The sequence below is a fragment of the Alexandromys fortis genome, unplaced genomic scaffold (assembly GCF_014885135.2).
Source record: "Alexandromys fortis isolate MF-2015 unplaced genomic scaffold, M_Fortis_MF-2015_v1.1 scaffold_82, whole genome shotgun sequence".
Classification (NCBI taxonomy): Eukaryota; Metazoa; Chordata; class Mammalia; order Rodentia; family Cricetidae; genus Alexandromys; species Alexandromys fortis.
Genome location: NW_026067963.1, coordinates 4129069 through 4156728, shown reverse-complemented (window position 1 = coordinate 4156728; position 27660 = coordinate 4129069). Strand labels below are relative to the sequence as shown.

The window sequence follows — 27660 nt, the reverse complement described above, 5'->3', positions numbered from 1 at the left end:
TTAAGTCAAAAGGGACATCACTCATGATTTCCTTCTCACTTTGGAGAGAATTTCATATTATCTCAGAAAAGCCTTCTTGAACTTAGCAAATAGAGCCTTAGACAAATACTTAAGTGTCTAGGTCTACCATGTACCATGTGCTATACTGATATGAATTTGGACCAGATGGACACAGGTCCTGCTCAGGCAGGGCAGTGTATACAGTTCAGCCTGTCTTTGAAACTGCCTCAGAAGGACGGCGAGCAGAAGCAACAGTGGTGAAGGCAGGTGTGTAGGTCACTACCAAAACGCTGATACAAACACAAACTCTGTTAGGTTGTAGCAACCCTCGTACCTGTATACGACCTCAGGAGACAGTCTAAGAAGGGCCAGTTGGTGCTTGCTGTACCCTAAGAGCAACAGCTCAGTTCTGAGTACAAAGTCCTACAGAAGGAAGACATGAAGGGGAAGGGCTGCAGTGTTAACGCCAGGCCCGTGAGAGAGATGAGACACAAGGCGGAGTGAAAGGGCCGGAGGAAGGCTTCCGCAGAGACTCAGAGACAGCCTAGACCAAGAGCATCAAGGAGTAAGTGCGAACTGTGAGAGAGGAATGGTGAGACCAGCTTCAGAACTCGACTAAACTAGCCTCAGTGGGCGGGTGCATGTTGTGCAGGTCATAAGCCTAGAAGAATGAAAACCTCTTTGCATCAGAGCACAGCACGTGCCCGAGACAGGCTTGTTATACAGCAGCCACGCCACCCTAATTGGTGCGTTCGGGAGCTTTATGTCCAGATCACAGAGGATTTTAGCTATGTGAACCTCAAAACGCCAGTACCCCTAGGGCCGTTACCTGGATTTTATTATATCCAAGGAAGAGTTTCTCCAGCTTGACCAACGATTGCAATTTGCCCAGCTCTCGCAGCCTGTTTTCCTCCAGGTGAAGGGTCAGCAGGGAACTCGGTTTGGCAAAAGCACTGTCATTGAACGCTCGGATGCGGTTATGGTCGACGACCAGCTCCTGAAGGACGATCAGGTTGTCCAGCCCTTCGACCTGACTGATCTCATTCCCTAAACAGTTACGACATGCTGCATGAGCGCCAGCTTATGTACCTGCCTTTAGTTAAGTATTTATCAAATTATTTTCAAAGCTAAATAAGGACACATATTTTTTTTGTCTCAACATTGTAACACAAATTGGTCTTTACCTAATGAGCAGCCTTTCCCCCCAAAATTTTATCTACCCTTAGCAATCCATCTTGTCGATCTGTTAATTCAACAACAAAATTGTCTTGGACTAGTTTTCCTCTCTTTCTGATATATCTAATTAGTCACTTAATCCTAATATTTATTCCTTTGTAACTGACTTTTAGACTTATCATTTTGATTGATACCACTGTGGGCCAGGCCATTATAGGTATATATTAATGCAACTCTGGATCAAAACTGCATGTGCTTTAGAGTCAGACAGACCTGAGTACCATGACATAATGGTGCAAACTTGGGTACATTATTTAGCCACATGGAACCTCAATTATTTCTTCTTCCCACCCCCAGGTGTCCTAAAGCAGGGAAATAGCTAAGAAAATATGACAGATAAATATACAATGGATCTTTCCAGTCTTAAAGAAGAACAAGATTATATTCTTTGCAAGAGAATGCACACAACTGGAGATAATCACGTTAATCAAATTAAGGTAGTCTCAAAAAAACAAATCTCATATATGTTAGTGAATCCATCTAAGAGAACAAAGGGGACTGACTAATGAGGGGCAGAAGGGGGGGGTCAAGGGAGGTAGAGAATACCCTCAACATACAATATATACGTGTATGAAAATGTCCCTGTAAATAGTACCAGGCACAATGAGTATATGCAATTAATTTTTAAAAACTTATTTGATGATATTCAGCTAAACTAAAGGAAAAATGTTTTCGATTATTAGATGTTGGTGTCAGTGACCATTAGAATAAATGGTGAGGCTGGCTGGCACTTGTTTGTTAAAGCAAGATGATCCACTCAGTCACAGGACTTATGGACTACTGTCTACTCACCCTGCAGAAAGAGGAATTTTAAGTTTCTTAGTCTGTTAAGTTGTAGCTGGACTAAGTTACAAATTCCGTTGTATCCCAAATGAAGAACCTCTAAACTCTGCATTATCGGAGCCATGTTTTCTTTGCTTACTGCATCTCTGAAACACATAGTTTGAGGTCGTTAGTAGAGTTGAAAGTAACTTTGTCGTAAAAGAAGGTTTGAAATGTATTCTCTGTAAAGTGAAAGTAAGATGAAGGTTTGCATGAGCTTTTGTCATATGACAGTCAAGAGTGCTTTTATAATAATTTTAATCTCTTAAATGTTTATATGGAAAAGAATTAAGTACAGAAAGCCACAATGGAAAGTGAAACCAATTCAATCAGGCAAGAAAAAGAAAAATGTTGTATTCCATAACAAGTACGGTTATCTTCATTCTCAAAGGACATAATCCCTGTATGTATTAAATTTTATCGGATCTACCAAAACCACTAATCGAGCCAATGAATTACTCCATCAAAGCCACAAGATAAAATAATAAAAATAGTCTGAAGTTCCAATGCCAATAAAAAATTAAAAATAAAATTAAGGAAACAGTTCTTACATTGTTTATAACAGTGTAAGAGGAAATAAGTTGAGAACACTTTAGAATGAATTCCAAAAATTAAGCACAAAATTTATACACATAACTGAGTTAAACCAATGAATGTATCAGTAAGTAAAACATTATTTCACATTTGCGGATTAGAAGTCTGAATATTATTAAAATGAAAATTCTTTCCAAATTGATAGTAGAGTAAATACAATCTCTATCCAAAGCTCTTTAGGAGAAAATGAACTGTCTTAAAATTTATAAAGAATTCAAAGAACTCTGCACATCCAAAAAATATTGAAAAAAATAAGTTAGGCAGCTTACATTTGTATAATCATATACTGAAACAGTACACAGCAGAGCAGTGAAATTAATTAGTGGCCCTTGCAATGACGAGGATGGGTCTCAAAAAGTAAGCTAAGTGAAAGAAGTCAGACATCAAACGACAGTAGGGGGAGGGCCTGGAGGTGAGGGCAGGGGCATGGGGGATAGGGAGAAGGATACAGTAGTAGGGGACAGAAGATAACCAGAGTATGGTATACACACATGAACTGCCATAGTGAGACCCATTAGTTAGTACAAGGTTAATAAAATACAAGGCTAATTAAAAATGAAAAGAGTACTCACGATGTAACTCCAATCTTACACAATTCTAGAAAGAGGCAAACTCACAGGGAAAGCAAGCAGATCAGTGGCTATCGCCGAAGGCTGGTATGTGGGGAAAAGGGGTTGCGAAGAAAACGGAGGGTGGCTTGAGGGGGCAGTTATCTCGCACTGTGGTTTTAGCCATGGTTACAGGACGGAAAACATTTGTCAGAAATCATTAAATGGCACACTGAAGCTGGTGACTTTGTTACGTGCGAAGTGTACCTCAATAAAGATGGCAAAAACAAGGAATATTCTTCATAGAAATAAATGAAAATATTTAGACTTGGTGATACACACACACACGCACACATTTTACATACATACACACATCTCTGTCTGTCCATCTGTCTGTCTATCTAGCCATCCACCCATCCTTTTATAAACGTATGGGAAAGCTAGAGATGTATCTTGGGGGGACAATGACATAGACACAGTTCATCTTTTTATTTGTGAAGTTTATTTTCGGCATATAATTTGTTAAAATATTTCTCAAAATCAGCCAAATATGTGCATTAGATTGTGTTACTTCTTGGGTTGTTTTTAGTGCGTCAAAGAATTGTAAAAAGTACCTATTTAGTTTTGAGGTTCCTTGCTGTCCATAGCCACTGGAAGGCACTTTCTGGTAGAGCAGTTGTCTGTTGCTTAAGTGAGTCTGAGGCTTTAGTCTAGGCATGATTGATTCGATATGGTTATAGTTGAGGCATAAGACCTACAGAGAGAACACTTTATTAGTCAAATGTCAATAATATATTAAGATGGGCTGACTAATACTTGCGATAGAGACAATAATTAGTAATATATTATCATGAAAAATAAAATAATTTATCCCAAAGTATTTAGATTTAGCTTGGAGTGTGTTTTTAATGATTATACACTTTGGAGAATCACTACAGACAAAACATCCAAGACCTTAGCCAGCTACCGAGCTTTCCCAAGCGGCCCTCCTGGTTTGTCTAAGCCTGATACAGATGAAATAATTCCTTAGAAAGTTTTCTGTTTCTGTGTGTAGAGGCCTTTAATTGCTGACTGAGTTGAAGCAATGAGGCTGCTTTGAGAACCACTTATTCTCAGCTTCATTTCATGTGTGCTCACTAGAGACATGGCCGCTCATCTCATCTCCTCCTGAAGAGTAAGATCTGTTTTGTAAGTCAAGGATGTAAGATAGATCGTTGAAAAAATAAAAATGCTGGAAGGTAAGACTAAGATCTTTTTCCTCGATTAGTGAAAAACAGTAAAATACAATTTAGGGAATAATTTTGACACCTTAATAAGGAAATGCATTTTAATGTAAAATGAAGTTTAAAGCTTGCGTGAAGCCTTTGAGAGCAAAGCGAGCTTTCAGCCACATGCCTTCACGTTGGGCAGGTAGATGAGGCCGCTGAATGAGGTGAGGTTGTTGTTCTGCAGGTTCACGTTGCACACATTCCTGAACTGGTCAACAGGAATCAGATCGACAGTCCTGAGTTAGGAAGCAAACACACTCATTATTTTAATGGGACAGGGCCAGTTCCTCCACAAATGTCTCCAAAGGCACCAAAGATCCTCACTGGACCAATTCTATGTAATGTCAAATATTGGAGACCGATGTCCCCCTAAGTGTGAATTTTTATTGTACAAATATGAAGAAAATGACATAGAATTTGATTACTCAAATATCTCATACCTATTACCATTAAACAATCACTGAAGAAGCTACTTATACAATAAACACTTTCAGTTGATTTACAGATTAACATGCAAGTTCATGAAATCACAGCAAACTCGACAGAGTGTCATAAAATAATCAGGTGCTAAGCTTCCATGTGCATGTGGGAAGAAGGCTGCTTCTGAGGAGACAAGAAGTGAAAGGAGCAGACAGGAAGGAGACAGCAGTGAGGGCACCGAGACCAGATGTCCTGAGATCTGCAGAAATCCTTCACAACGTTGGTTTCAATACTCATTTGAGACTGGTGATTGGGGTCTGTGGTCATGGAGAGAATGCCAGACAATTCTGGAGCCTGAACATAATAATTCCATATTCATGTTCTATCGTGCATCTAAGGATCCCATTAGAATTAATAAGGTACAATTAAAAGTGTTAGCTGGCTTTTTTTTTACTAACTTTTATTTTCACAATTTTCTTCAGATGTAATTACATTTTTGCTATTTCTTAAAAAATATATGAGTAGTAAACATTTTAAATCATGGTTTCTGATAACAAAAATTATCGCAGCATTTAAAAAGGTGTCGGAGATAGACTAGAACAATTATTGGGTGTGTTTGGAAAGGAGAGTCAGAAAAATGTGGTAATAATTACACATGTAATCTTAGTGACAAATACACACAACAAAGTGGTTATACCTGATGGATGACGAAGTCCAGTTTAGTTCTTGCATTTGAACAAAGTTGGAGTGTCCTTGTCGTTCGGCAATCATGTCAGACGTAAGTCTACCACCAAACAAATCTTTTGCATTCTCGATCTCCGGAGGTTCCTATGAGAACATTTAGAAAGCGATGACCTCTCTTACAGATGACCTCTTACAGACGAAAGTGACGCAGACACACTTATTCTTCTTCACAGCTACCCCACCCACCTAGCACACCGGATAGAGGAAACACACAAGATGATACCAGGGCTCTACGGATTCTGGGGCTTGAGAAATAACACCATGATTCTATTTTTTTGACTCCTACATGCCCAGCTGGGAAGCCCAAAAACAGAATAAAGCCCAGAACCACCCAACTTTTTCTAGTCAGTGGAGAAGCAAAGAGAAAGCCTGGCATGACGATAATTGTGGAACTTTTAGACAATAATAGGCCTGTTCCATCTAAGTACCAGGCTCAGTATTGTCATCGTACAGCAAGGCACTCCTTCGCTTTTATTTTAACTATCTGCTCTCTTCAAACTATTTCTAAATCTAGACAAAATGTGAATGAAATTTCCATATCCAAATTTAATCCCATATTTTCAACTGCCTGCCTGATATCTCTAGCCAGATAATCTAATGTCTCATAAAATGTCGTAGGTCTGAAAGTGACCGTCTTCTTCCCCAAAGCTGCCTGTCTTCTACTCATATTGTGTTCTGGGGCCTCTGCAGAATATCAGGGCTCTAAGGCTCATTGAGGGAAAGCTATTTCCTCCTGGTCAAAAGCATGGAATCCACATCTGACCTGAGTAGAGACATGGTAGACCATGGTTTCCTCCCTCAAGAGTTAATTCACCTGGGTCTGTCAATTGCTTTTCCAAGAGAGCACCCTCAGGAAGGTTTACTCACTTAAAGCCCTGTTAAAGAATTGCTAAGAATAATTATCCCTTAATGAGATAAGGTAGTTTTTCTTCAGGAAATACCACTAAGTTGACCAGAAGAATGTAACTTTCGCTTTTTCTTTTCTATCACTTTCTTTTGGATAAGAAAGTCTAAGCATGTTTTTGCTGGCATTTTGGGTCTTCTTAATCCTTCTCCGAAGCTCCCTCCTTTTGCCATATAGCTACCCGCAGCCATGTGACTGGTCACTGACCTCCATTGCTGGCCTTGTTTACCTAACTCAAAAGGCGTGATTTTTCTCTCTTCCTCCTTTTCATAAACCCTCTCCCAATGGCTGCTGAGATTTCTAGTTTGCTTGCCCTATTGTTTTCTCTTAAATGTTAGGAATATTGACCTTGAGCTTCCTAGTGAGTCTCTTTTAAAATTCTTTTTGGAAGGCTAAGAACCCAAAGAGATAACCCCAACTCCCCGCAATAACACTTAAACTATTGTTGCTGACTTTGTAGATACCTTTGCATGTTTGCTGCCCATGAGCGATAAATTCTGTTAATTTCCCCAGTATTTCTCTCAAGTTTCAGCTTTCTGTTTTTGTTTGTTTGGTTGGTTTTGAGATAAGGTCTTTCTACACATCCCTGGCTGTCCTGGAACTCACTATGTCCTCATCTGCCTGCCTTCTGCCACTGCCTCCGGAGTGATAGGATGAAAGGTGAGTGTCACCACACTCAGCATTTGGAGTCACCTCCTTCTGGTTCAGTTTCTCATTATTTTGCTCCTGTAATATTTTAGTTTTATTTTGAAAGACTGTTATTTGTTCTACTTCAGCAAATACTGCTACTGGATGAACATTCTCTATGGTTCTGGATATATAATTACCCTTCTGAAAATATTCAGCATATTCCCATTCCCTTTAATTTGAAGTCCAATACTCCAGCCTATTCTTAACATTCCATTATCAATTCACAGATTTTTGACATACCCCATTCTACAAAGGACATATAGAAGCTTACAGGAAACATAATATATAAGAAAACAATAAAAGCATAAACAAAATAATGACTATCAAGACCAAGAACAGCATAAGTTATAACGGATAAAAACTAGGGTTAGAGACAAAGAGAATATAATATCCTTTAGAGTTGTCTATTATTGAACCATAAAATTGGCCCTGAGCTTTTGAGATACTAAAATGAGAAGAGAAATACTTATAATACTTGCAATACCCATATAATATCCATATAATACTTATAATACCTATCACCAACGAATAGAACAAGAACTTTCCCCCTACATTTATCTCTCTCATGGCCCCTTTAAGATGCATGTAAGTAAGAGGAATAAGAGCCCCAACACATTGAGAGCAAATGCAATGCTGGTCACATAAGACTACACATAAAAATCCACCCCTACTGAAAGCGAGGGACTGACTACGTCCAACACACACAGTTCTGGAGCATTTGCGTTTATTGGAATGATTAAGCTTTGTTCAGTGAGACCCTGAAAAGGTGGGGCTATAATTAATATTCTTCTCAGAATGCCTCAGAGTGCTAACCTGTCCAGGGTTGCTTCTCAACTCTCTAAAATATTTGATTCACATTTTTGTTTGATGAGAGCTAGGTAACATTACACTGGGAACTGTGTTCTTCCTGCATCTGTTGGACACTCACCCTGTTACATGGAGCTTGGGAGTCCTGCATGAACGTGCCTGTTCTAGAGCCTGGTTCAGACGAGGATTTTGTACTCACCCCTAAGTCCCGTGTTCCCCATTTACTATTTTAAAGGAATCTTGCCATGCTACATTTTTGGGGTCAAATATAGTTTCCATAATTGTTAATGATTGTATTTTTCCAGGCACTAAGAAACATTTCTTAAGCTGGGGTGATGGTGCTGTGGTGTGTGCTTTTCCTACTCCACTCCATGGAATTGCGCCACGTCAGCTGCAGTGTTTACTAGAGATTTCTCCCAGGACTTCACACATTATGAAATCACACCTTAACCTGTTGCCCTTCATTTTTTTTGTGAGTGTGTGTTTGTGCCATGACATGCTCACATGGAGGTCCCTGAGCCTTGCTTTATGTCCCCTGCTAAGCACACTAGGCTAGCTGGACCATGGGCTTCTGAGGATTAGTCTGTCTACCTCCATCTCACTCTGGGAGCACTGGGGTTACAGGTGCGGATTACACTGTGCAGCCTTACATGGGATCTGGGCATCCCAGCTCAGTGCCTCTCGCTTGTGCCATGCGGTCTTTGCCTGCTGAGCCCACTCTCACTGAACTCACTTTGGAGGCACTGAAAGCAGTGTATGAAGAGACAGGCACCATCTTTCTTCTCTGTCTTATATGAGATGATTAAGAATTGGTCAGGTAAGCGAACTGTAACATCCAGATCCAAAAAGAGCTTTGGAGAGGTAGACTTTAATGATCACAGTGAGATTTTAGTCTAATACCAGGGATGAGCAATATTCGAGGTGCTTGTGACCTGTGAGTATGCACATACATGCACTGCAGATCAAACGGCATGATTCATAAAAACAACTCACAATTGGGAGTCCATCCAAGGCCTTCAGTTCTGGAAGATGAAATATTACGAACAACCGGTAGTTTTCTTGGTTCCATATAATAATGTTTCCGTACATGTCTAGGATGACCAAGTTGCATAAACCCTAGATAATAAGGATATATTCAGTCTATGTATACATGCAAATCACACTCCAGCAAGTCATTTTTCCAGGGATTATAGAATGCTGAATTTTAATATTTGAATTATCTATAATTTCATAAAATTTCAGTGCTTTTAATTATACTGGTTCCCAACAGAGATATAAAAAGTATATATCCGGTAGAAGAACTTCTTTAACAAGTAGTGCTGGGAAAACGCGACACCCATGTGTGAAACATCAAAATCGATCCCCGTTTCTCACTCTATAAAAGCATCAACCCAAGAGCAAGAGAAAAGGATCAGTGGCTAAGAGCACTTGTTCTTGCTGTGGACCCAGGTTCAATTCTCAGCACCCACATAGTGGCTCACAAATATCTGTAATTCCAGTTCCAGGGCATGCGATGCCCTCTTCTGGAGATAGGCACCAGGCATGCAGATAGTGCACATACATCCAGGTAGGCAGATCACTCACACATGAACATTTAAAAAAAAAATCTAAAACCCCAAACAAAACAACATCAACTCAAAATGGATCAGACATCTTAGTGTAATACCAGAGGTAAAGTTAGAAAACTTAGACAATGTGAGAGGTGAAGGTGACGGGAGTATCTACGGATGTCAGAAGCAGCAATGACTTTCTAAGAACATGCTAGTGGCCAGGAACTCAGCAAGGGCTGACAGTACGTGACAGTCAGGACTGCATACACTAAGAAGACTTCTCAGAAAAGAAACATTCACCAGAGTGAAGGGAAAGACTGAAGAATGGGAGAGACTCTGAGTTAATGACTAAAATATATAAAAATGCCAAAACATTAAAAATCCAAAGGGCAAATAATCCAATCGATAAACTGGCACATAAACTGAACGGGAACACACAAATCGACAACAAAAGTAGGCACACGAACTAAGCAGAAAAATGCAAACCAAAACTACATGACAAACTGTCTTATCCCTGGTCAAAAATACTGCCAGCAAGAAAACAAACACAAAAACCATTGACAGTGATGCAAGGAGATCGACAGTGATGTAAATTTTCTAGTCACCATGGAAACTAGTGTAGGGGTCCTTATAATTAAAAGTAGATCTAGACACTGCTCCTCAGTGGATGACCCCAAGCCAAAGTCAGCTGATTATGCAGACACCTGAACATCCATGCTTGTTGCAGCAGGAGTCAGGGCAGCTAAGTTACAGAATTAGCTCCTGTTCCCGTCAATGGATGAACTGATAAAAAAAAAGGTGGTGTGTGAGTATTATGTAGTATTTAGCCATAAAGAAGAACAAATGCATGCCAATTGCAGAACTGCGGATGACTGTGTTCAGGGGAAATAAGATAGCCTCAGAAAGACAAGTACTGTGTGCTTTTGCTCATATGCGGAGTTAGTGGGGAATGTAGAAGGGGAAGGAGTATTAGGGGTGGGGAGAGGAAAAGGAGGAGGGCAAAAGGGAAGGAGGCGTAATAAAAGGGGACGAATATGATCAAGGCAAACTGTAGGTGCCATGACAATGTCATAATGAAGCAAAGTCTTTTGCACAATTAAAATATGTTGGCAAAAAGTTACCCCATAAATCTACCAGGTTGCTGTCATACTGGTGACCTTTGTGTATTTACATTAAATGAATGCAAATGTATTTCAATAAACCTTGATATTTGAGCTTTCTTCTTCCTAGCCTGCTCAGTAAGCATAGCATGCACAAACAGCACAGGCTTATAGAGGTGGAGGCTTGTTAGCCCAGGCGGTCACCTTTAGGTTGTAGATCTCCTGGTTCACAGCTATGTAGTTGTTGCTTATGTACAGCTCTATCAGGGTGAACGTCTTTTGTAAAGCACTCAGAGATGTGATCCTGTTGTTCTCGAGAGAAAGCGAGTGGAGATGCAGCATGTTGTCGAAAGTGTGCTTTTCCAAGCCGGTGAGCAGGTTGTTGTTCATGCTGAGGCGGCTTAGTTTGGTCAGCCTGGCGATGCCTAGAACATCAGCAAAGTCAAGGAGCGGTTCAGACAGCAGGTTAGTGCCACACACAACAAGCTAGCCACTGCATCGGGGCTTCTGCTCGTGAATTTAAGCAACTTTAAGGAACATGGCAATAAACCATTCCATCATTTCTTCCTCTGTGTTCCAGAAGGACACAGCTGCATGCAGAAAGTCCCATCCACGCATCAAATTCTGATTCTGAATTTCTAAGTAGATTTGTTTTTCTTAGGTGCTAAAGAAAGGCATTTTGTAGGCAACAATTTCTCCTTCAAAAATAAAGATAAAATAGTTGCCAGCTCTCATATTAGAACACCAAAGACTAGAAACCAGAGCAAGAGACTCTGGAAATTATGGAATTGGCTGTATCAATGAAAATCATTTGACCCAGTTCTCATATTCCATGTTTAAATTAGTTTTAGAATGAAACTTAGAAGCTGGCGGCTCCCAGCAGACTCTAACTGTAATGTTTACCCTGTACTGCAGGCAGTGGAGAAAGATGAAGGCAGGAGGGAGCTGTGGAAAGTAGGACCCCCACCCCCCTTTTTTTTTGTTTGTCTTTGTTTTTTTCCAAAGACAAGGTTTCAATATGTGGTTCAGCCTGGCCTCAAATTCGCAGTTTATAGTTCTGCGGACTCAGATACCTGAGTGCTGGGATTACTGGCATGTATCACCACACACCGGGCACATAGAGAAGAACTCTGGAGTCATAGTGGGCTTCAACTGCATCACACAGGGCTATAGGTAAATGGACATAAGCACGCCTCCATTTCCCATCCATACAAAGGGCACATCAAACCTACTCCTAAGGAGCTATGGAATTAAATAGAATGGTTTTTAGGAAGGGAGACTAGAGACGGTTTTTAGCAGGTCACAGAAGATTTCTTTCAATTTCTTGCCACTAAAGGTCTCAAGTGAGGGTCAGGAGAGAAGCCGAGACAGTCACAGAGTACTGAATTTAGTATATTTCAGAACATGTCATCTAAATGCCGGGCTTTTTAGCCACAGACAAGCACAGACTAAAGTGATCTGAAGAATCTAGGATACTCTGTTGGGGAGGGGAATTTTGTTTTACTCTCTGGTATAAGATAAATGTTTTTATATTAAACTTATTTCATTATGACCGAGGCCTTGTTAAAGCAGAGTGATTGTAAGTGAAGTCAAATGTGTACAGATTTTCCATCATTAATTTCCAGGAAGTATAATTTTCACTTTTGCTCACATTTACATTTCTAAATATAACCTTAATTCCTTATCTTACAAGGGTTGATCTTCTCCAAGGTAAGCCCCACCCATGCATTCCTTCAGTGCTATGGATGTGATTGGCCACCTTGCATCTACTCACTTGTTCTGCTAATAGATGGTAGTCTCCTGCACTAGGAGAGGAAAGAGGCCTAGGGATGATAGTCCCGGGGCTCCTCATGCTGAGAAGTTCATCAGCAGTACTGTTAGGAGATACTCAGAAGACCCTGGCGCAGGCCTTCCTGAAGTCTCTCTAGATATCTTCCCCTTTGGAGATTCTGGCCTTAGCGTTACTGAGTCACTGAGACTTGGTGATTCTTACCAAGCCTCCACCTCACCTTCTATTTTTGAGATGCAGTTGCCGTCTAACGTGAGCTCCTCCAGGTTGACACAGGACTCCAAGCCTTCCATTTTGGAGAGATTGTTATTGCTGAATGATGCCCATTTCAAATTCTCCAATTTTTCTAGATTTGTGATTTCAAAGAGATGTTGTCCATCTAAATTTAAGGCTGTTATCTATACAATAATTCATATTACATGTTACTTCTGAATCTTGCAAACAAGTTCAAAATTATTAGATTAAAAATGCTAACAAAACAGCCCACATGTGACACGGAAATGCTAGAATTCATTTAGGAACTGGAAACTCTTAGTTTTCAAGAAAGTTGAAGCTTGAAAAGATTCTAATAGGGATGTTCATTGTGTTAAGGACACAGTGATGTGGCAGTTGGGTTCCACTGCAGTTACTGGGACATTGGTCCCCCTTTGGGGACAGTCTTAGCTGCAGAGCCACTTTGCCTCAGGGCAAACTCCTTTCCAGCTTGGTCCAGTTTTAGTGGTAGATATAACAACCTGGCTACCTTAGCCTTACTTGGTCCATTGATAGTGGTAGATACAACAACCTGGTCATCTCAGCTCACTTGGAACACACTTCAAGCGTCATTCTGATTCAAGAACTTGGCATCACCGAGACTGTCACTGAATCTGCACTGCAGCCCAGTATCAACCCACATTACATGATAAAGATGTCATCAACATTCCCCACTTTCAAGAGTCTGATAAACTTCATTGCTGCCCTTCATGGCTGGACTAGAAAGGGCTCTGATATGGTCAGGTGGCCTTATGAAGCAAGAAGTTGTTGGGGCTGTGACTTGTTCCTGGCTGAGGTCTGGATAACTCCCAATTCTCTTGCCAAAATTCCTGCTCCCTTGTCATTAAAATGTTGGCTTGATCTCTGTCTCTGAGCATTAAGTTGGCTAAAGCTGAGTATAAAAATCTACTCTTCAGTTTATAACCAACCTTTATCCTAAACCTCCAATTCCGTGATAACCACAGTTGAAGACGAGCTCCCTGTAACATGTATCTAGACTTGGCCCTAACATTTCATGTTTTATACATGAAATACATTCATACATGCAGTACATTTATTATCTTAAAAATGATAAATTGCCTTATATGTTTTCCTAACTTTATTAAAGCATACTTAACCATTAAAATGATAAATACTTAAGGTATGTTATGATAAATATTTAAGGTATGTTATTTCATATGATAGCCATGTGTTATATGTTAAAGACTGTGGTTTCAATTAGATTGGAATCTAAATAGCCAAACTCATAGAGGCAGAGAGAAGACTAGTGGTTTCTGGGGATGAAGATGGGAGGCTGTGGGAAAAAAGTGTAAGGGCACAAAGTTGTAACTTTTCAAGAAAAATGAGTTCTGAGGGTCTAAATTATCATATCACGACTACATTGTAAACACAGTGCATTGTACACTTGACATTTGCAAACAAGGTCCATCTGAAGTCTTTGCTCCCATTTTACTTTATTCCTTAAATTTTTGTTCCTAGTCTGTTTGTGCCGATGTTGAATACATAGACCAGCTTAAATAAGATGATATAGGGTTTAGTAGAATAAGCCATTACCTTCAAGTGCCAGTTCCCAGTCAGATGGAAATGTGGTCCTAACTTTGAAATTTGTGTCAGAATTTTGGCAGAAGGCCAGATACTAAGCATCCGAGGTCTTTCCTCTTCGGAACTGGAATGCTGTAAGAGAGTTAGCTAATAAAACAGAAAATATGGTGAATGACGTAAGAGCACACTCGTGTGCATTTACAGACAGCTAAGAAGTTGTTTCCCAGGGAAGATGAAGAACCCAATGAACGACTTTAAAATGTTTCCTGTCCCTTAAAACACCTTCCAAATCCAGATCAAGTTTGAACTTCCAGTTTTTGCTTTGCAAACGTCTTGAGGCATTGTAAGATAACAGGCACCTCCAAGACCGCTTGTACTCCTCAGTCCATCTCATGACCTCTTGAGGCTGACTTGTGGTCTAGAACAGTACCACCATCATGCAAGTTCCATCCCAAGCCCCTTCCCGGCCACTTTTTAGAAAGGATCCCCACTACGAGGGAGGGGGACTTGATTGGGGGAGGGGGAGGGAAAGGGGAGGCAGCGGTGGGGAAGAGACAGAAATCTTTAAGAAAGAAAGAAAGGAAGGAAGGAAGGAAGGAAGGAAGGAAGGAAGGAAGGAAGGAAGGAAGAAAGTAAGAAAGAAAGAAAGAAAGAAAGAAAGAAAGAAAGAAAGGATCCCCACTGCAACATTTCTGTCTACCACTCACTCGCTTTCTTCTCTCTGGTCCTGTTTGTCCATACATAGCGCATTATTAAGCCTTACATCGTTCAAACCACCAGAAACCAACAGTGTGTATTCTGCTGCATTGCTCTTTTTCAGCACATGAGAGTCATCTCTGTTTCACCATTTAGCTGGAGTTCAATTGCAGTTAGTAGCCTGCAAGTCCCCCTCTTTGTGACTCCTTCTCTCTTCCTTCCTCAGTCTCTTTTCCAGACAAGGTCTCCTGTAGTCCAGCATGTTCTTGAACTTTCTAAGATGACCTTGAACTTCTGATTCACCTGCCTCCACCTCCCAATTGCTGGAGACACAGATGTGCACACCACGCCCGGTTTATGCGGGTGCTGAGGATTGAACCCAAGGCTTCTTGCATGTTAGGCAAGCACTTGAGTGTTAACTGAGTTACACCTCTAGCTTTGTATAGCACTCTCTTACTGGCTCTGCTGACCATGAACATTGATGTTTCGCCTCAAGCTTTTGTTACTGAGAACACTGCCAGGGTGGTGACCCTTGTGCCCTTGTGCATTGGCTCCTGTACATACACAAGGGTTTCTTCAGAGAATATGATCCCAAGCAAAACTGCTGGGGTCAGGAAGTATGTGTGTGTGTGTGTGTGTGTGTGTGTGTGTGAGAGAGAGAGAGAGAGAGAGAGAGAGAGAGAGAGAGAGAGAGGGAGAGAGAGAGAGAGAGAAAGGCAGGAAGTGAAGAGAGAGATGGGGAGTCAAACAATTTGTCCAAAGTGATTGCAATAATTATAATTGCTACTTCATATTCTAGCTGAAACTTAAAATTTTCATCCAATCTGAAAGATTAAGGATAATTGACAGATTTTTGTTATTTGAACCTTCATTTTTGAATAATGATATGGTAAAGCATCTTTTTCTAAATTAATTGACTGTTCTGATACTTTATCCAGAAAAAAAAATGCTTTTTCAAACCCCCTCCTTTCTCCCCCGCCCCATCAATTGATTGTCTTTTTCTGTATGTGTTCTGGATATTGATAGAGGCTGTATTTTGGTACTTGTGCTGAAATCTCCTTCCCTGGCATCTTACCTGTCTGTTTTTCTTTCCTTCTAGCATCCTTTAAGAAAAGTTTGTGCCAGTTTTATTGAGAACAAACCCCATCTTTCATGGTTATGCCTGTTTCTTTCTTCCTTATGAATAACTTCTTAATCCATGATCACAAGAATAAATCACTAGTATATTTTCTTCTAAAACATTCCTGGTTTTGCCTTTTGCAGCGAAGTTGTAAAGCATTTATGCCCTAGCACTTTCTACTGAGTAGATGCTTTGGTCTGCAAAGGTGGGTGGGTCTATTGTCTGTCAAATCCTCCCAGAGGTCTGAGTTTCTACTGGTTCTTTGTTTCGACTTGTTGGTCTATCTTCTAATTCTGTGCCAATATCACATCTTAAAAATTTTAGTAGTCTTTGATTTCTATTGGGGAAAATCTTTAAGTCTTTCTCAATGCATTAATCATAATCTTATCAACAAACGTTTTCTTTGCTTCATTTGAGTAGATCCCAAACTAAATGTTGCGTTGTTTAAGGAATTCACATCAAGTTTCCCACAAAAAGTAGGTGAAAGAGATAGAGCATTTTTGGGGTGGTGGGGGATCAAGCCTAGGGTCTACCCCAAGCTGAGGAAATGTTCTGTCGCTAATCTACATCCCCAACACTTAGAGGACAGGATTCTTTATCTGTAAAATGTAGGCATTTCTTTCCCTACAGGCTAACAGGTTATGTTTTTGTCAGCTAGTTACACGCAATACTGATACTAAGTAGATACTGCGCTAACTGCTTTCCCAAAGCCTCCTAAGCTTACTGAGCACGCACATACTGTTTATTCTCATGCAGGCTCTAGAAAGTTCATGAGACCAGAAAATAGTTGTCCTGGAGATATTGGGGGAGGGGAGTGGCATCTGGGGCTGTTCCAAGGTGATTCAGAAAGCCTGCTGGCATTCATATGGGGACTATGATGGGGTACATTGAGGTAGAAACATGGTCAAGTGGTAAGATCACTGTATGTTGATTTTTTTATTGATATGTTAGGAGAAAATGTCAAGCTTAATGAAAGAAAATAAATCCCCAAAGTATTATTTGTATGTTGCACCTAACACAAAGAATAGTAACCTACTGACTCCAACCTGAGTAATCTTTGTTCCATTAATGAACTTCAGCGCTTCTCTGGTTTCTTCTTCAGAGATGAGGATTCCGTCTAAGTGTGTAAGTGTCTTTAGTCTGCCAATAACACTCAGCCTCAATGTGGCTGGCTTGGGAAAAAAATATCAAGAAGTTAATTTGCATAAAATATCACAGGTATTATGGCATGGGAAAATAGCCTTCTTTTCCATATAATTGAAATCTGTACATCTCTCTTCTTACTGCATACTTATAAAACTTTGGACAATTTAATTCTTTAAATAATAGTTGGAGATAAATTCTGTAAGCATAAACCTGTCTGCCTTTCAGGGTGTGGGTCTCCTGTTCTGGGAGGGAGGTCCCAGGAGCTGTTGGAAAGGGGCTTGGTGGAAAGGATGATGGATGGAAACCGTGTGGCAATTCCTGATTATTGAGTAGACACTTGGCCAGTGAGTTCCGTGCTGGACTCAGTGTGGATCTCCTGCCTTTGATGGCCAACTTGACTATGGGGAGACAGTGACCATTCAGATGTCTGCTTTAGCCAAAGAAAAACATTGTTCAGTTTTACTTAGCTTAAAAAAAGAATTTCAATGATATAAATTTAGTAATGTAGTTAATTTAATGGAAATGATCATTTTGCTAGTATGTTTTAAACAATAAACATAGCCTTGCAAATGCCATTTAGTTATTTATTCTTGAGATGGTGGTCTCACTACTGAACGTAGGCTGGCCTTGAACTCACAATCCTCCTGCTTCTGCCTCTCAACTGCAGTGTTTGGCTTTCTATATATTTTAGAAGCAATGAAGATCTTTAAAATTATAAATTTGGGCTCACTTAAAATACTTGGAGATAACCTTAAATGTATAATATGAATAATAATAATGTTCAAATTTCCTTTCTATGATAGAGAATGATTTTATGGTTCAGGTTTATCAGGGGATATGATTGCTATATTTTTAAAGAGAATAAATAATGGAAATAGCAAACTAAACTTATATGTTTATTGTCCAGAGTTTAGGGCCCATTGTAAAATGCTGCTCCTTTCTTAACAGTATGCTTCCCTCACCATGTCAGATCATCCTTGGCTCCTGTGTGTCATACAAAAGCATTCTAACACACTGACATAGGAGTCCTCCAGGAGTTTGCAAATGGCTATGACATCAATCACTCTTAGAGCGATAAAGCAATAAAGCGTTCAAACCGTCCCAGGTTCCAAGAGATCTGTCATGACATCACTTTGAATTCATTAGGTGATCACCCTATGCTTACTTATGAAGGACTTTAAAGCACAAGAAACCGGGGTGCCTTGCCTATTTTTGGCTCCTGTTGAGTAGCAAGGCAAGGAGAATGGATCCGAACGAGAGCATCTGCTTTTCTAACGGTGCCTGTCACATACCTTCTGCCAGGGGTTGTGCTGGATGTCAAGGGTGAGGAGGCTCGTGGTGTGTTTGCACAGCACGTTGATCTCATCGCACGTCTTCTTTAGCTGGTTCCAGCTCAGGTCTAAATGCTTCAGTTTCATCAGGCCTCGGAAGCCCTCCAGAGTTATCACGTGGTTGTGGCTGACGTCCAAATACTCAAGGTTATACTGCGGCACATAGAAATAGAAGTGTGTATTTACCAAGTGCTTTTCTCTGCTTCTTCAAACACATCATATGTTTTCTTACAGTGCTCACAGAAGACCTCCACAGGAGTCACACTGCCATGGGATAACAACAGTAAGTCTTTCTCAGTTCAGACTTTACTCTTAAATGTGAAGGACCTCAGGGCACATTATAAATGCAGAGGAAGACAAATTGTAGGCAAGTTATTCAGTTAGATTATGGCTTTGACAATGGTGGGTTACCATCAAACATACACACAAAGCCAATACTCCTAAGAGACTACAGCATAGATTTCCCATCTCTCTGAACACAGAGCCACAGGGTCTTTTTTGCACAGGAGGGAGGTGGCAGTGACTTGCAAGACAACTTGTTACCCATAAAAAATATGTCTTTACACTCAGACTTCTGGTTATACTTTTGAAATGACTTCCCTCACAGAGTATATCCTTAGAGACAGAAATTTAATTTTATTCTATCATTTTCTGCTTTTGGGGTGCATTGTTTTCTAAAGCTGGGCCTCATGGAATAGGCCCGTGATCCCTGCTGCTCAAGACGGCAAAGCAGGAAGATGAGAAGTTCAAGGTCTGATTGCTCTACAGAAAGAATTCAAGGCTAACATGGGAACTTGCTGAAAACCTGTCTGGAATAAAAAGTAAAATGATGGGTTAGTGGTAGAGTATTTATGTAGTGTGTACAAGGCCCTAATCAATCCTCACAACGATATTAAGAAAATTAGACAGTTACAAATGATTGTCCAATAATAAAATTAACACATTATTTATTGAAAATTTGAAAAAATAAAAAATCAATAAAAGGAAGAAAACTGGAAAACAAAAGTCTATTGCTAGAAAAAACTGAAAGTTGTTTTTGCTAGCTTCAAACATATACTTTCCTATCTTTTTGTATGCTTTTAGAATTTTCACATTTAATTACGTATTATCCAAAATTATTTTTCATAACTGCATACCTAGTGTGTCGACAGTTCTAATAATCCTAAACTTTACACTAAGATGTAACTTAGTTGCTAGCAACAGCGCAAAAGACAGCAGCAAGGACGACACTAATTGCTACGCCGCACGTTCTTAGAACCGGAGTTTCTCCAGGTAAACAATGGGGAATGATACAGAAATCTTTGAAAGGGACCCAGAAGGTATAATGGCAAGATGAGATTTCACATGGGATGATAACATGTTTCCTGCTGTTCCAGACTGTGCACTGCCTCTGAAACAACGGTAAGCCATTAGAAATAACTGGCTGCCAACAATAAAGCACACTTTCCCTAAAACAGAAAAGCCAAACTATTGTGCAAGTGCACAAAGCAAGGCACACTTGGTTGACAGCATGACCAGGGAACAGTGCAGGGAGGCCACGGAGGGGTGGATCCAGGCAGGGGTACAAGATGGAGGGGCTTTGGCCTTAGGTAGCTAGTCCCCTCTCTTTCTGTGCAGGCTGCTTACAAGCAAGCTCTCCTTTGAGAGTGTTCCCAGTCACACCTTTGCATGGTTTATTTGAATGCATCTTCATTTTGTTTTATAGTCAATAATGAAATAAATAATAAGGCTATCTAATTAACACAGCGACCACCTGTGCTGTACATTAGCTCCCAGAACGTGTTTGTCTCCTTTGACCTACATTTCCTCTCCCCCTCGGTCCCTCTTCCTGCTCCTAGGCATTTGATTTTTGTGTTTACATTCCAAAAGGGCAGCTCTTACCAAATGATACACATCATCTAAGCAGGTGAATTCGTTAAAGCTAATGTTCAGCTTTCGAAGTCCGGTTAACTTGGAAAGATCTCTCAGTTTACTCAAGCTGTTCCCGTGCAGATTCAGATTCTGAAGCAAAATAAAATGTAAATTAAAAAATAAAATACATTACTTTCTGAGACATAATCTAGGTGTTAGTATCTAATATATTTAGAATAGCTATCATTGCTTCTTGGTCTTTTGGCTAAGAGCAAGTGCAGAATAATTAAATCATCTACAATAATGCAAAATGGCATTACAGCTGTTTTGAATAACACCCAGAGGATGCTAATATAGTGAGGGAATTTGCTGTGTGATGCTGAAAGCTAAAAATAGCTTATAACACCATCAATGGGCCTGACAGGTGACCAACATGACTTACTACTTGGTCTAAGTTTGTTAACAATTAGCAAAAATTCTTTTTCATGGATAAATATTTTGATCACTGTATTTATTAGGGAGGATCGGCTTATCAGGTAGCATTGTGCAGTGGAGGCTCTCCTGACTGGGGACATCAGGCAGAAAACCTCACAGGAAAGAGATGGCAACGGAGCCATTGGACCAAAAAAAGAAAATCTGAGAGTCTTGAAACAGGACAGAATGTCAAAGGAGATGAGAGGCCATCTAAGATCAGAAGATGGCCCAGACGTTCCCTGCACATCTCCTCCTCAGATAAACAAAATGAATGTTATTGCAGGTTTTTCTTTAGAAGTGTTATAATGATACATGCTTCTCTGTCTTCAAAACCCAGTTATGGATGGTACCAAGTGAAGAGGTATTTGTGGGTAGACTACGAAGTAAAAAAAAATGGCACAAGAAAATGAATGGAACAACTAAGTGACCCCAGCAGTCACAGTGGCATTGTGGGATAAATTCGGGTGTGTACTGTCAGCCATGGTCATGCATTGTAATCATCTGTGCGCAGAGACAACTGAGTTCCTCTCGGGGAGAAACAACTCAGTTTCTCAGAGTATTCTAAATTGGGTAAATTGGGGAGAAAGCCTAGGTTGTGCAGACAATTCTGGAAATCCACGATAATGCATACAGATGCCCGTCACATTTGTATATCCCAAATGGAATCATCTTCTCTGTAAGGCCTACTTGGCTTAAGAGTTTCACTATGGATTGATTACCCTTTCCTTCTTTTCCATATATATTTGACTATAGAAATATTTCTCAAGCAGCTGTCCATTCCTTTACCCAGACTAGTGCCTCCTACTAACTGACTCCTCCTTGGACCATGGCTACAGTTCCTACTGGATCTTCACACCACATGCCTAACTGTGCCCTTAAGATCACCCCTAAGACACCAAAGTTAGGATCTTTAGAAGTGAGATTCTGTTCCTTGAATTATAAAAACATTTGAATTTGACTTTCAAAAGCCATTCTACAATGTGGCTCTAACCTCTTGGAGGTTTCTTGCCTTGGCTTCATGAATCTTCCTTGAATTCCAACACACACACACACACACACACATCTTCCCCTCTCACAACCCTGTATCTGAGTTAGACTGAAGTTCTCAGTGTTCCTGAAAAATACTAGCATCTTTCAAAACCACGTTCCCGCTCTCCGTCTGACAGCTATAAACAAGAAGATTTCTCATGACCTTAGGAAGGCCATGTCAAACTCGTCTTTATAAAGCTCGTGCAGGATTCCCGCCTTCCTACACTGTTTATATATCTATTCACAAAATGAAACTAATGTTGTTCAGTTGGGGAGAGCCATTTATTTATTTTCATTACTGTCCAGGTAAGGTTTTGTCAACTTAACACAAGCTAGTGCTCTCTGGAGGGAGGAACCTCGGATAAGAAAATGCCTCCAACACAGGCCTATAGGCAAATCTATGATGTATTTTCTTGATGAATTATTGGTGTGGGTGGGTTTCCCTTCCAGGCTAGGGGAGGCTGCCCTGGGTTATTGGTTCTGGGTAATCTAGGAGAGCAGGCTAAGCAAGCCATGGAGAGCAAGCCTGTAAGCAGCACACCTCCACGGCTTCTGCATCAGCTCCTGCCTCCAGGTTCCTGCTGTGACTTCCTTCATGATGGACAGTAAAGCCCTAAGCGGAAATAAATCCCTTCCTCCTCAAGCTGCTTTTGGTCTGGGCATTTGTCAAAACAACAGAAATCTGGCTAGATCAAGTAACTAACAGTTAATCCGCCGCTTTAGATGTAACTAATTCTGAACAAATTACAGGTGAAGAAATGAACCTAAGAGTCAGGCTTACAGCTGACAACTCTAATCTTAGCTCTTGGATGTCCATAAGAGAATATAAAATCCAGTGTCATAAGATATGATATAAGGGTATATTTTTATTTTATTTTTGTAAATTTTCTTTTGTTTTTGATGTCATAATGACAGTAGTCCTTTAAAGGAAGAAATGCTCTCTGAATTTCTTTTATCGTATTGCCACATGCACAGAAAGTGCAGGAAAGACAGATGTCTAGGCTCCCTCACTGTTATAGTGAGGCTTGCTAGAGGCCCTAGAAACGACAGGCTCATGCAGTGCAAAAGTCTAGCCATGTTTATTCTAAGTGTCAATCAAATTTTGCTGACTCGTATGTAAACCCAAAGCTTTCCTATACCCATTGATTAATACTAGACACTGATTAGAAACTTTTTGCTTTTACCTAAATCATTCAAAGCGAGATTGTTGGTCATTCAGAATAAAATTACTTGCCACCTGGAAAGTTACTTCAAGTGGCTACTGAACACCCAATAGATAGCTGGACTTAATTAAGACATGAAATTGGTAGAAAATACACTCCAAAATTAAGAATTAATAATAATGTCTCCTTAATGAATTTTAATAATGATTGCATGTTGAAATATTTTGTATATTTGGGTTAAACAAAATGTATCATTAAAACGAGTTTTGCCTTAACAAAGCTGTGGCAAAGCATTGGAAAACTTAAAATGACCCTCGGTGACTGCTGGAGAATACTAGTCTAGTCTACACACTGGAAGGGGGCTGGGCACTTTTCAATCAAGTTATGTGATTCCTGGCAACATCACAGAGTAACTTAGTAAATTTAGACTCCACATACTAGATTCAAACTTCAAATTCAAGTTTCCTTTTTCCATTTTTTTTCTCACAGTACTCACCACAATATGGCTGTAATTGTCAGTCTTAGCAAGGGAAATTATTGTCTTATCATCCAAAGTAATGAGTTTTGGGCGGGGTTTAATCCTGGGCTCCATCTTCATAACCTCTTCATCAAATTTCAACTCCTGCGAGAATACTAATCCTTCAGAATATTTTTTGCCTTCTTCTATAATAACAGTGTTTAATGTAGAAGATAAAGAGTGAACTTTGACCTAAAAAATATTTCAAATGTTGAAAATTCAGTTGCTGTACAGGAAAGAATTGACTTTTGCAGGTATGCTATAATATCCAGGATAATAAAAATCACTCTGATAAATATATAAGCATACAACAAGACTATGAGATAAGCATGGGTGTGTCCATTCTCACCCATAAAGATTTCTTAAAACTGGAAAAGGATAAATATAAAGTAATTTATGACATAGAACACAAACATGGGTCTAGACATGATCAGACATGAAGCAGAAGGGATGGACATGGCAGGGAAGAGCAGAAATGTAACTTCTAAGCAGAAACATATGCAGTGATAATATTTAAGAAATGTAATGTTTGAAATAAATAAATCAATAAAACAGGAAGCCACTCCCTATAGTTATTGGGTAAGCAATTATTGCAAGAACTGTGAGTGAATAAGTAAGAGCTATGCAAACAAATGGACCTGACTCTAGAAGAAAGCAAAATAATTAAACATAGTATATTTTTTAAACTTAGCAGAATTGGAATCTATCATAAAATAATAAGACACTATAGAAAATAATAGCATAAATACTTTAATAAATATGTAAGTAACTACTAAAATAAAAATACTTAATAAATATTAGAAAGCCAAATGACTATAACAGCAGATTAATTGTCAGCCTGGAAGTCTGTACTGAGAAAAAATTCCAGAGCAAGTCATCATGTTTCTAGACATGTCATCGGTGTCAATAGAAAAGGATTGAAAATAAACTCACAGAACCATTAGGTGGATGCATTGGTAAAAGAAGGAGTGGGAGGTTAAGGAGGAGGTTTCTCATTTTTATTCTACAGGCATCTTTCCCAGTGATGCTATAACTGTACAATACTCCTATAATACGCTCACACAATAAAAGTATTCAGGCATCATAATAACACGCTTTGAAAATTCATTCCTTCACAGAACAGTCATTGTACACACAGACAGACAGACAGACAGACAGACACACACACACACACACACAAGCATGAATAGGCATATATAATACAAGCTCAGCATAACATTACTGGATTCAACCCCCAGCTAAGGAATCTCTGTTTTTAAAAAATGTGCAATGCATACCACTGTGATATACTCAAAATCAACGATGTACTCTGGCAAAACAAGGTCATGGTCAAAGACAAACCACTTGAACTGCCGGTAGATGCAATTGCAATGTCTTTGTCCTATGATAGAATCTAGAGGGATTAAAAAAAAGCAAGACAAACGTTCAGAATACAGCAAACCTTTTTACTCCAGTACAGATGAAGAAGTAACAGCAAAACCTTACTGCTAGTTTCCCGCAGCTATAAAACTGAGGGTGTTACAGGAATCCTCCTGTGCCCAACACGAAGGTCAGAGTGATGATAGTCTTTACCCACAGCTGGTGCTCATGCTTAGCATCCTGCCAGTGAATAAATGACCATGGAGGTTCGATAAATGTAGCACTCAGAGACCTTTATTAAAGGTTCCTTTTTATCATTTGAAAACTAATACCTACATACATTTGTATGTATACTTGCACACACTCACACATAAAAACCTCCATCTGCATGGCTTCTGCAATCATGGGTTCAAAAACTGCAGAGCAGAACTTTTATTTATTTTTTTAAAGAACAATGTCTGTAGTAAACATGTAGGAATTTTTTTTCTTGTCTTTTATTCCTGGAATGATAAATACATCCATGATTTGCAGCATTTCATTTATACTGTATTAGGTATTAAAGCAATATTGAGATGGTGTAATATATCCAGGAAGACTGTGTAGGTGACATATACATACTATGCTATTTGGTATGGGTTTGATAATCCATGAAGTTTGATATCTATAGGTAGTGTGTGTCTGTGTGCATACTCTAGAACTAATTCTCTAGATACTGAAAGTTGAGTGTGTGGGTGTATATATACATACATACATACATACATACATACATACATATAACCCTCCCACAAATAATAATGAAAATTGGTGAAATAATCACACACACACACATCCTATTGATGTGAGTAACAGAAAAACCACTAGTATTCAGAAGTAGGTTTTCATAGAAAAGTTTATAGGTCTTGTTAGGTGGCTAATATAGACCATTAGCTCTGTTATAAACTGATGTGTTAAATAGACATGCTTGTACTGAGAAGAATGAAACCACACATTTTTCTTTTTGGCAGACATACTTAGCAAATGTTTCTGAGGCATGAACACCGAGTTAACCATGGGATAGTTGGCTTTACTGATGGGCTCCTGTTCACGAGCCTGAACGCTCTGGCCGAGAAAAACCTTCGCAATGAGGATGGTGCCTAAATATGAAAACATAGACATAATTTAACAAATATGACCTTAACAAATCTCCAATGTAATCTTTGTTGAGCTCAAGCATGATTTAGCATTCTGTAAAGGCAGAGGCCATGACGATCTTGCTTGCTACTATATAGTACATAGCACACAACTTGATTCAGCTAGGAGCTAGGACGTATCTGTTAAATAAATGAGCTGGTCATAAAAGGAGCATTGTGATTGCAGTGGACAAAGATGTAAGTGCTGTTTGGGCATGGTGGCTCACACAGTTAATCCCAGCACTCAGGAGGCAGAAACAGGACTCTCCCAACTCAGCCAAGCTTAGCTGCATACTGAATTGCAGCTACATACAGGCCACTGGGCTATAAAATGGGAAGAAATAAACAAATAAAACTATAAAGAAACTAGGTATGAACACAACGATTTAGCAATGCCTCTGGTGTGTGTGTTCTCTCCTTTTATCATGCAGGCTCCAGGCATTGAACTCATGTACCTGCTGAAACATCTTGTTTTCTCCTCCTCCTGAGATCTAAGGGTACTAAATACATATCCACTGAATGGAAGGACATTTCTTTTCCCATGGATTTTTGAGATTCTTGAAATTTGCTGAATACTAAGAATTTCTACGAGTCAATAAAAATTGAAAACTTTCTAGTCGTTACATATAAATAAATAATTTTTTCAATATTGTTTTTATTTATGTGTGTATGTATGTGTCTGTGTGTGGGTTTGTACACAAGTGCAGCATCTGTTCCAGAAGAGGGTGTTGGATTACATACAACTGGAGTTACAAGGTGGTTATGAACCACACAATGTGGATGCCAGACCTAAGTTCTGGCAGGGCAGCCACTAAGCCCCATTTCTTTGTTTTCACCCTACACAGGATATAAAATGTAAATCAGGAGAGGCTGCTTTAGAAAATGCATTTTGGGAGTATTAAGTCACAGTGAAGATGAGGCTTTTCTAATAATGGGAATGAGAAAGAATGATTTCAAAGTATCAGAGTTTATTTCAAGTAAAGAGTCCTTGAGTTAGCTATCAGCTGACTTTTCTGATGACATTTATCTACTCGAAGGACTGTAAATCACACAGTTTACAGTTTGTAGTGAATTCCAGCGGAACTGTGGTCTGGGACCTGGGATGCTGTTCTCAAAGACTCATACCAGCGCTTAAACCCAAGACTTCAGGTATGCCAGGCATAGCAGGCAGGCATTCTACTCCCACGCTACACATCCTATCACTGCAGGTGCCCCTGCCTGAGCACAAAGCAAAGTTCTGCCTATCCAGTGCTCAGCCAGTTTGGAGACTGAGGGACGAAAGAATAGGTGGGGGCCACTGGCTGCGGCACCAGGATTTGTCCCCACTGCTTTTACTGACTATTTGGAACCCATTCTCTTTGGATGAATACCTTGCTTGGGCTGGATATAATGGGGAGGACCTTGGTCCTTCTTCAGACCCCTTCCTCTGGGGAGTGATGGGGGAGCAAGAGAAGGCATGACAAGCAGGCTGTTTCTTCCAGCCTGTAAAAAAAAAAAAAAACTCTCCCATATGCTTCTTGCAAGTTGGTTCTTGTACTT

At 39.8% G+C, this 27660-nt stretch overlaps 1 protein-coding gene and 1 long non-coding RNA gene across 2 annotated transcripts in view; one reads left to right on the top strand and one right to left on the bottom strand.

Moving 5' to 3' along the window:
• Lrrc9 (leucine rich repeat containing 9) overlaps positions 1 to 27660 on the bottom strand; it is an 86543-nt gene that overhangs the window by 30853 nt on the left and 28030 nt on the right. Inside the window, exons 14-28 of the mRNA XM_050153564.1 lie at positions 25963 to 26085; positions 24871 to 24986; positions 23573 to 23785; positions 20441 to 20560; positions 18521 to 18712; positions 17129 to 17254; positions 14279 to 14413; positions 12693 to 12870; positions 10888 to 11108; positions 9027 to 9149; positions 5586 to 5716; positions 4596 to 4704; positions 3815 to 3954; positions 2029 to 2165; positions 830 to 1047 (exon numbers count right to left, since the gene is read on the bottom strand). Of these exons, the coding sequence (XP_050009521.1) occupies positions 830 to 1047; positions 2029 to 2165; positions 3815 to 3954; positions 4596 to 4704; positions 5586 to 5716; positions 9027 to 9149; positions 10888 to 11108; positions 12693 to 12870; positions 14279 to 14413; positions 17129 to 17254; positions 18521 to 18712; positions 20441 to 20560; positions 23573 to 23785; positions 24871 to 24986; positions 25963 to 26085 (2282 nt within the window). The remainder of the gene's footprint in view (positions 1 to 829; positions 1048 to 2028; positions 2166 to 3814; positions 3955 to 4595; positions 4705 to 5585; positions 5717 to 9026; positions 9150 to 10887; positions 11109 to 12692; positions 12871 to 14278; positions 14414 to 17128; positions 17255 to 18520; positions 18713 to 20440; positions 20561 to 23572; positions 23786 to 24870; positions 24987 to 25962; positions 26086 to 27660) is intronic.
• LOC126508385 (uncharacterized) lies at positions 443 to 26637 on the top strand. The gene is made up of 3 exons (XR_007593802.1): positions 443 to 565; positions 18794 to 18842; positions 26553 to 26637. It is a non-coding gene; the product is annotated as an uncharacterized lncRNA (long non-coding RNA).